The sequence below is a fragment of the Oncorhynchus nerka genome, linkage group LG13, assembly GCF_034236695.1.
Source record: "Oncorhynchus nerka isolate Pitt River linkage group LG13, Oner_Uvic_2.0, whole genome shotgun sequence".
In the NCBI taxonomy this organism is placed as follows: Eukaryota; Metazoa; Chordata; class Actinopteri; order Salmoniformes; family Salmonidae; genus Oncorhynchus; species Oncorhynchus nerka.
In genome coordinates, this window is record NC_088408.1 from 47,156,212 (window position 1) to 47,166,628 (window position 10,417).

General features: G+C 41.6%; 1 protein-coding gene across 1 annotated transcript; it reads right to left on the bottom strand.

Moving 5' to 3' along the window:
* Nucleotides 1-754: 754 nt before the first annotated feature.
* LOC115125318 (zinc finger protein OZF-like) lies at nucleotides 755-9,312 on the bottom strand. The gene is made up of 2 exons (XM_029654820.2): nucleotides 8,722-9,312; nucleotides 755-3,156 (listed from the first exon to the last, which is right to left on the bottom strand). Exons 1-2 carry the CDS (start codon nucleotides 9,083-9,085, stop codon nucleotides 1,922-1,924), a joined length of 1,599 nt encoding a protein of 532 aa, XP_029510680.2. The 5' UTR covers nucleotides 9,086-9,312; the 3' UTR covers nucleotides 755-1,921.
* Between the last annotated feature and the right edge of the window lie 1,105 nt (nucleotides 9,313-10,417).

Consider the following 10,417-nt stretch of genomic DNA (forward strand, 5'->3'; position numbering starts at 1 on the left):
TTAACCAGGTAGGCTAGTTGAGAACAAGTTCTCATTTGCAACTGCGACCTGGCCAAGATAAAGCATAGCAGTGTGAACAGACAACACAGAGTTACACATGGAGTAAACAATTAACAAGTCAATAACACAGTAGAAAAAAAAAGGGAGTCTATATACATTGTGTGCAAAAGGCATGAGGAGGTAGGCGAATAATTAAAATTTTGCAGATTAACACTGGAGTGATAAATGATCAGATGGTCATGTACAGGTAGAGATATTGGTGTGCAAAAGCAGTATGGGGATGAGGTAGGTAAAAATAGGTGGGCTATTTACCGATTGACTATGTACAGCTGCAGCGATCGGTTAGCTGCTCAGATAGCAGATGTTTGAAGTTGGTGAGGGAGATAAAAGCTAGTTGACTTACAACGTAAATATTAAATTAAATTAAACGGGGTAGCTAGTTGTTTCCACATACGTATGTTTAAATCAGTGGCAAATAAAGCATGAAATTGTCTAAAGAACTTGAATGTTCTGACTTTGTTGTCTAGCGAGCTACCGAGGTGGCTGCAGTTGTTGAAGAAGCGTTCCGTCCACTAGATAATACGTCACACTAGAAACATCGCCTGAAAGACATATATCGCCATCTGCTGTCTGGAGGGAGGAAACGCAGTTGAGGGAACACTTTTCTCTTCTTCGTTGAATTAGAATAGTATAAAGCAGTTAATGGAAACGTTTTTTCCTCTCCATTAAATATGAATATTATATCAACACGTACAAAGTGCAACAAGTGTTGTTTTATTAGTTCATATTTTTAATGAGAATTTAAAACCAACTCTACATCTACTCCACATCTGTATTTCTGACTCAAATAACTAGATATCAAAATAAGTACATGGTTATTGATACCCTTGATAAAGATGAGCAAAAATTACTCTATAAAATAAATAAACTTTACCCACTACCAGGATATTTTAGCCCAAAACCTGGTTACCTCTCTGCTAGCAGAATGAAAGTTGGCCATAAGTGGATCTTCCAGCAAGACACATCAACATCAATGAAAAAATAGTCAATTGGGCATAAAATCAACATTTTTCTATGGGCATCTCAGTCTTCGGACTTCTGCTCCATTGAAAACCTGTGGTTTGAATTGAACAGGGCAGTCCACAAACGCAGACTAAATAAATCAAGGACCTGGAGAAATGATGTTTGGAGGAATGGTCTAAGATCCCACCCAATGTGTTATCCAATCTCATAAAACATTTGAATGTCGTTATCCCCACAAGGGGAAGGTGCTGGAGAATTGAAAACATGGGTGGCAATAATTCAGATCCCTTCCTTTTGAGAATGACATGTTAAACTAAATCTCTTTCTCTGAGCAATTGTACTAGTATAAAATAATATAATTTCCCTTGATTTTTTTTACATACAATATAGCTTAGTATTTGAACGCTTTATTTTATAGTCGTTTATCTTGTCTTTATCAAGGGTGTCAACAATTGTCCCCCACTGTACCTCCATACTGCTGCTACATGGCGTAACAATACACAATGTAGATGTATATAATGAACAGACTAGGTCTATCCTGCTCCTACATGGTGTAACAACACATCATGTAAATGTATATAATGAACAGACTAGATTATATCCTATTCTACTGTATCTTAGACTATGCCGCTCTGACATTGCTCACCCAAATATTTATATTTTCTTAATTCCATTCCTTTAGATTGTGTGAATTGTTAGATATTACTTGTTCGATATTACTGGACTGTTGGAGCTAGAAACACAAGCATTTCGCTACACCCGCAATAACATCTGTTAAACAACTATGTGTCAAATAAAATGTGATTTGATGTATATAGGTCTGGTGTTGGTCATTCCACACTGTGTTCTACTACCCAGGTCTGGTGTTGGAGATCATTCCCAGGTCTGGTGTTGGAGGTCATTCTACACTCTGTGGATCTCCTGCATGTATTTTCTGATGTTTAATCAGACCACTTGAATGAGAGTATCTCTTGCCACATTGATCACAGCTATAAGCCTTCTCTCCTGTGTGTATTCTCTGGTGCTCTTTAAGGCTTTCTCCCTGAGAAAAGTTTTTCCCACATTGCTCACAGCTAAACGACTGCTCTCCTGTGTGTGTTCTCTGGTGTGATACCAGGTTGCTTGACTGAGTAAAACTCTTGCCACACTGATCACAGCTGTAAGGCTTCTCTCCTGTGTGTGTTCTCTGGTGTGTTTTCAGATTACTTGAATGAGTAAAACTCTTCCCACATTGATTACAGCTATAAGGTTTCTCTCCTGTGTGTGTTCTCTGGTGTCCTTTAAGGTGTCCTATCCGAGAAAAGCTTTTCCCACATTGCTCACAGCTATACGACTGCCCTCCTGTGTGTGTTCTCTGGTGTGATAGCAGCTTGCTTGACTGAGTAAAACTCTTGCCACATTGATTACAGCTATAAGGCTTCTGTCCTGTGTGTGTTCTCTGGTGTCCTTTAAGGTATCCTATCCGAGAAAAGCTTTTCCCACATTGCTCACAGCTATATGGCTTCTCTCCTGTGTGTGCTCTCTGGTGTGTTACCAGGTTTCTTGAATTAATAAAACCCTTGCCACATTGATCACAGCTATAAGGCTGCTCTCCTGTGTGTGTTCTCTGGTGTGATACCAGGTTGGTTGACCGAGTAAAACCCTTGCCACACTGATCACAGCTATAAGGCTGCTCTCCTGTGTGTGTTCTCTGGTGTGATACCAGGCTACTTGACTGAGCAAAACCCTTGCCACACTGATCACAGCTATAAGGTTTCTCTCCTGTGTGTGTTCTCTGGTGTGATACCAGGTTGCATAACTGAGTAAAACTCTTGCCACACTGATCACAGCTGTAAGGCTGCTCTCTTGTGTGTGTTCTCTGGTGTGTTTTCAGATTACTTGAATTAGTAAAACTCTTCCCACATTGATCACAGCTATAAGGCTTCTCTCCTGTGTGTGTTCTCTGGTGTTTTTTAAGTTCTGATGAAGATTTGCAATGTTTCCCACAGTCAGAGCAGCAGTGAGATTTCTTTCCTGTGGGTCTCTGCTGGTGTTTCTTGAGAAGTTCTGATCTGGAGAGACTCTTCTCTGCCTCGTCAGCATCATGATGTTGTTGAAGCTCCCCAGAGGATCCATGATAGTCCTGTCTCTCTCCTGTGTGAACGACAAAGTCAGACAGATGGTTAAAGACCCAGAACAGCAGAAATCCACTGTTTGAGGTAAAAGGTGATGCCCAGAGCGTACCCATGAAGTTGTACAACAATTGACGTCTGTTAAATGATTTGACAATTGTCTTAAGACAGTCAAGTGAGCAACAAGTCATATTTTGTCTTGTTTTCACATTAGTATTAACATCGATGATTGTAGGCTAAAAATAAGTTAAAGTTGCTGAACCCCTAAGCAGTGTGCCAGATGACTTTTGGTCTCCAATATCGACCCCTTTCTGTGTTTGTTAAAATTGCAACATGAGGGCAATTTGGTTATAGAAACTCCTGCTAATGAGGAAAGCTCCAGCTGCGTACCCCCTCTAGCACCAGGGTCAGCACACTCAAATGTTGTTTTTTGCCATCATTGTAAGCCTGCCACACACACACACACTATACATACATTTATTAAACATAAGTTTGTCACAACCCGGCTTGTGGAAATTGACAGAGCTCTTATAGGAATAGGGCACAAATAATAATATAATCAATAATTTTGCTCTTCATTTAACTATCTTACATATAAAACCTTTGTTCATGTAAATTTGTGAATAACTCACCATAGGTTAATGAGAAGGGTGTGCTTGAAAGGATGCACATAACTCTGCAATGTTGGGTTGTATTGGAGAGAGTCTCAGTCTTAAATCATTTTCCACACAGTCTATGCCTGTATTTAGTTTTCATGCTAGTGAGGGCTGAGAATCCACTCTCACATAGGCACATGGTTGCAAAGGGCATCAATGTCTTAACAGCACGATTTGCCAAGGCAGGATACTCTGAGCGCAGCCGAATCCAGAAATCTGGCAGTGGCTTCTGATTAAATAACATTTTCACAGAACCGCTTTTTGCAATTTCGATGAGGTTATCTTGTTCAGATTTCAGTAAGTGGACTGGAGGCAGGGCATGAAAGGGATAACGAATCCAGTTGTTTGCGTTATCCGTGTCGGGAAAGTACATGCGTAATTGCGCACCCAACTCACTCAGGCGCTTCGCTATCATATTTGACATTGTCCGTAAGCTTGAGTTCATTTGCACACACAAAATCATACAATGATGAAAAGACCTGTGTGTTGTCCTTGTTAATGCAGACAGAGAAGAGCTCCTACTTCTTAATCATAGCCTCAATTTTGTCCCGCAGATTGAATATGGTTGCGTAGAGTAACTGTAATCCTAGATTAAGATCATTCAGGCGAGAAAAACAACTACAGACCAGTATCCCTTCTTTCTTTTCTCTCCAAAACTCTTGAACGTGCCGTCCTTGGCCAGCTCTCCCGCTATCTCTCTCAGAATGACCTTCTTGATCCAAATCAGTCAGGTTTCAAGACTAGTCATTCAACTGAGACTGCTCTTCTCTGTATCACGGAGGCCCTCCGCACTGCTAAAGCTAACTCTCTCTCCTCTGCTCTCATCCTTCTAGACCTATCGGCTGCCTTCGATACTGTGAACCATCAGATCCTCCTCTCCACCCTCTCCGAGTTGGGCATCTCCGGCGCAGCCCACGCTTGGATTGCGTCCTACCTGACAGGTCGCTCCTACCAGGTGGCGTGGCGAGAATCTGTCTCCTCACCACGCGCTCTCACCACTGGCGTCCCCCAGGGCTCTGTTCTAGGCCCTCTCCTATTCTCGCTATACACCAAGTCACTTGGCTCTGTCATAACCTCACATGGTCTCTCCTATCAAATCAAATCAAATTTATTTATATAGCCCTTCGTACATCAGCTGATATCTCAAAGTGCTGTACAGAAACCCAGCCTAAAACCCCAAACAGCAAACAATGCAGGTGTTTATCATTGCTATGCAGACGACACACAATTAATCTTCTCCTTTCCCCCTTCTGATGACCAGGTGGCGAATCGCATCTCTGCATGTCTGGCAGACATATCAGTGTGGATGACGGATCACCACCTCAAGCTGAACCTCGGCAAGACGGAGCTGCTCTTCCTCCCGGGGAAGGACTGCCCGTTCCATGATCTCGCCATCACGGTTGACAACTCCATTGTGTCCTCCTCCCAGAGCGCTAAGAACCTTGGCGTGATCCTGGACAACACCCTGTCGTTCTCAACTAACATCAAGGCGGTGGCCCGTTCTTGTAGGTTCATGCTCTACAACATCCGCAGAGTACGACTCTGCCTCACACAGGAAGCAGCGCAGGTCCTAATCCAGGCACTTGTCATCTCCCGTCTGGATTACTGCAACTCGCTGTTGGCTGGGCTCCCTGCCTGTGCCATTAAACCCCTACAACTCATCCAGAACGCCGCAGCCCGTCTGGTGTTCAACCTTCCCAAGTTCTCTCACGTCACCCCGCTCCTCCGCTCTCTCCACTGGCTTCCAGTTGAAGCTCGCATCCGCTACAAGACCATGGTGCTTGCCTACGGAGCTGTGAGGGGAACGGCACCTCAGTACCTCCAGGCTCTGATCAGGCCCTACACCCAAACAAGGGCACTGCGTTCATCCACCTCTGGCCTGCTCGCCTCCCTACCACTGAGGAAGTACAGTTCCCGCGCAGCCCAGTCAAAACTGTTCGCTGCTCTGGCCCCCCAATGGTGGAACAAACTCCCTCACGACGCCAGGACAGCGGAGTCAATCACCACCTTCCGGAGACACCTGAAACCCCACCTCTTTCAGGAATACCTAGGATAGGATAAAGTAATCCTTCTCACCCCCTTAAAAGATTTAGATGCACTATTGTAAAGTGGCTGTTCCACTGGATGTCTTAAGGTGAACGCACCAATTTGTAAGTCGCTCTGGATAAGAGCGTCTGCTAAATGACTTAAATGTAAATGTAAATGTAAAAAAACATCACCCAGATAGGCCAGTCTTGTGAGAAACTCGTCATCATGCAAGAGGTCAGACAAGTGAAAATTATGGTCAGTAAAGAAAAACTGAGAGGCGAGCTTAAAGTTTAAAAAACACGTCAATACTTTGCCCCTTGATAACCAGTATGTTGTAAAAGCGTTACATGGTCGCTGCCCACATCATTGCACAGTGCAAAAAATACACGCAAATTCAGGGGCCTTGCTTTAACAAAGTTAACCATTTTCACTGTTGTGCCCAAAAAAGTATTTCAAGCTGTCAGGCATTCCCTTGGCAGCAAGAGCCTCTCGGTGGATGTTGCAGTGTACCCAAGTGGCGTCGGGAGCAACTGCGTGCTTGCTTGCTTGCTTGCTTGCTTGCTTGCTTTTGCTTGCTTTTGCTTGCTTTTGCTTGCTTTTGCTTGCTTTTGCTTGCTCGCGCGTTACCACTCCACTATGTCTCCCTGCGCCATCAGTACAGATACCAACATGAGCAGCAGCTACGTTTCGCTACATACGGACCGTTAGTGGAATTCCCGCGAGAGACTAATGGCTAATGTGATTGGATGTTAATTATTTGACTGGGCTACCTGTATTTGACATTGTGTTGTTATTTCGCTGAACATGAGATGATTGAATTTCATTTTTGGAAGTGAAACGAGGCTACATAGGTAAGAAAAAAACATCACCCGGTTGGAAAATATAAACAGGCTGTTTGATAATGTGAAGAAAATGTATTATTTGTTCATGTTTAAAAATGTGAATCACATTTTTATTTGGCGTACCCCTCACGGCATACTCCAGTTTGGGAATACCTGCCATACACCCACTGTAGGACCCATAACTTAACCTAACAACAACATAGATCTACTGTAGGACCCACACCTTCACCTAACAACAACATAGATCTACTGTAGGACCCACACCTTCACCTAACAACAACATAGATCTACTGTAGGACCCACACCTTCACCTAACAACAACATAGATCTACTGTAGAACCCACACCTTCACCTAACAACAACATAGATCTACTGTAGGACCCACACCTTCACCTAACAACAACATAGATGAAGTTATGGGTGCAACAGTAGGTCTATGTTGTTGTTAGATGAAGTTATGGGTGCAACAGTAGGTCTATGTTGTTGTTAGATTAAGTTATGGGTCCTACAGTAGGTCTAACAACAACATAGACCTACTGTAGGACCATAACTTCACCTAACAATAACATAGACCTGCTGTAGGACCCATAACTGCACCTAACAACACAGACCTGCTGACCCACAGACCTACAGTAGTAGGACCCACAACTTCACCTAACAACAACAAAGACCTACTGTAGGACCCATAACTTCACCTAACAACAACATAGACCTACTGTAGGACTCATAACTTCACCTAACAACACAGACCTGCTGACCCACAGACCTACAGTAGTAGGACCCATAACTTCACCTAACAACAACAAAGACCTATTGTAAGGACCATAACTTCACCTAACAACAACAAAGACCTACTGTAGGACCCATAACTTCACCTAACAACAACATAGACCTCGGACTATAAATCATTTAATATTTCAGGTGAAACAAGGAAACTAAAATGTCTGTCATGACATTTCATAACCTGATCACCAGATAATTTTGAGAACAATCCTACTAGGCTACTCTGTAATGTGTTGTCATTCTAAATGTCCCGAATAAAGGAAAATAGCTCTGTGTGTTGTACAATAGCCTATCCATCAAGGAACAGTTCTCTACACATTATGAGCTAAGTATCTCCGTGTCCAAACAGACTAATGAGACCCGACTGTAAATCAAGCAGACAATAACATATTATAAACATCACATTTGTTAGGGATGTTGGATCCAACATGGAGCACAGCATAACTGTCTTTACCAGAGTAATGAATGATGAAGCACTTTGGTTGTTGTTGCATGTCGTGATGTTTGTCATTCAACTGGCATTCAGAAAATTATTTCCTGGATCAGCTGATGATAGTTGAACATGTGACTGTAACTAAACAGCTACAATATTAAGAATTGTGTGCAATTATTGAAGAACCACGTTAATGACAGTATCGACTTGGGTGTTGTCAATAAAGTTAAGGAGACTCTCGGTTAAAACCATTGGATTGAGCAAAGTCTGAAATTATTTAGGATTTCTGTGCCCATGAAAACTGTTTTCCCAGCGTAATATAAGGAGACACTAAATGTTACGTAGGTAGAGTGCATTTCAGAGATCTGAGTACAAAAAACTGTTGGAACAGGAAAATAACATTAACCACAAGGCCAAATCTACACTGGAGCAGCTTACCAAGATGACATTGAATGTCTTGAGTGGCCTAGATACAGTTTGGACTTAAGTTGTCTTGAAAGTCTATGGCAAGACTTGAGAATGGCTTTCTAGCAATGATCAACAACCAACTTGACAGAACATGAAGGATTTTAAAAAGAATTATGAATATTCACATGAAGATCTGTCGCCTATTGGATGACATCACGACTTCCCATCAAGCCAACTCCTTACTATGACATCACTCACTCCTTCAAGTTTGCAGTTGTAAAAAACATTATTTTTCTCAAAACACTTATTGGTTTCCCTTTAGTGTGTTTATACACATTACAGAACACATTACAGAATTTGTGCCTCTTAAGATAGTACTCGCTGTATTTACTGGTGTTAATCAGATCAATGTCCCTGTTTTATTAGATGGTACTCACTGTATTTACTGGTGTTAATCAGTTCTCCAGTCCTCTCTTCTTCGTCCTCCTCTAATGTGACTGTGATCTCCCCCTCTTCAGCCTTCATTCCAAAAATGTCTTCATCTTCTTTCACTTCATCCTCCACTCCCAAAACTGCATCTTCCTCCTTTTCTTTCACAGTAACATCCTCCTCCTCTTTCACCCTGAAGGCGTCTTTGACTGTAACGTCTTGATCTTCTTCTTTCACGGTAACAGTCTCACCCTCTACTTGTTTTTGTATTGTAACATCCTTCTCTTCCTCTTCTTCTTTCACGAGAGCTTCTTTCTCCGTCCAGCAGACCTCCTCTTCTCTAGAATGAGGAGAGTAGCTTAGTGAACTCATGTTCGGGGAGGTTAGCCAGTTAGCATTAGCGACTACACTAGTGCTAACTTAACCGGACAGCGGGTTGAGTTACAACGTAAATATTAAATTATACTGGGTAGCTAGTTGTTTCCACATACGTATGTTTAAATCAGTGGCAAATAAAGCACGAAATTGTCTAAAGAACTTGAATGTTCCGACTTTGTTGTCTAGCGAGCTACCGAGGTGGCTGCAGTTGTTGAAGAAGCGTTCCGTCCACTAGATAATACGTCACACTAGAAACATCGCCTGAAAGACATATATCGCCATCTGCTGTCTGGAGGGAGGAAACGCAGTTGAGGAGGGAACACTTTTTTCTTCTTCATTGAATTAGAATAGTATAAAGCAGTTTATGGAAACGTTTTTTCCTCTTCATTAAATATGAATATTATATCAACACGTACAAAGAGCAACAAGTGTTGTTTTATTAGTTCAGATTTTTTATGAGAATTTAAAACAAACTCTACATCTACCCCAAATCTGTATTTCCGATTCTGTTAAATAAACTATATATCAAAATAAGCACCTAGTTATTGATACCCTTGATAAAGATGAGCAAAAATTACTATATAAAATAAATAAATAAACTTTACCCACCCACTACCAGGATATTGTAGCCCAAAATCTGGTTTCCTCTCTGCTAGGAGGCTGAAACTTGGCCATAAGTGCATCTTCTAGCAAGACACATCAACATCCACGAAAAAATGGTTAATTGGGCACAAAATCAACATTTTCAATGGCCATCTCAGTCTTCTACTCCATTGAAAACCTGTGGTTTGAATTGAACATGGCAGTCCACAAGCGCAGACTAAATAAATCAAGGACCTGGAGAGATTCTATATGGAATGGTCTAAGATCCCACCTAATGTGTTCTCTAATCTCATAAAACATTTCAGTGTTGTTATCCTCTCAATAGGAGGGTGCTGGAGTATTGAAAACATGGGTGGCAATAATTCAGACCCCTACCTACCTTTTGATAATTACATGTTAAACTAAATCTCTTTTTCTGAGCATTTGTATTAGTATAAAATAATATTATTTCCCTATTTTTTTGGTTTGTAAAAATACATAATGTAGATGTATATAATCAACAGACTAGGTCTGTACTGCTCCTACATGGTGTAACAATACATCCTGTAGATGTACAGTTGAAGTCGGAAGTTTACATACACTTAGGTTGGAGTCATTAGAACTAGTTTTTCAACCAGTCCACACATTTCTTGTTAACAAACTATAGTTTTGGCAAGTCGGTTAGGACATCTACTTTGTGCATGACACAAGTAATTTTTCAACAATTGTTTACAGACAGATTAT

Coding starts and splice junctions, on each gene's coding strand:
- LOC115125318 (XM_029654820.2), bottom strand. CDS start 9,085: ATGAGTTCACTAAGCTACTCTCCTCATTCTAGAGAAGAGGAGGTCTGC. Junction 3,157..8,721: donor GATTAACACCAGTAAATACA/GTGAGTACCATC, acceptor TCGTTCACACAG/GAGAGAGACAGGACTATCAT.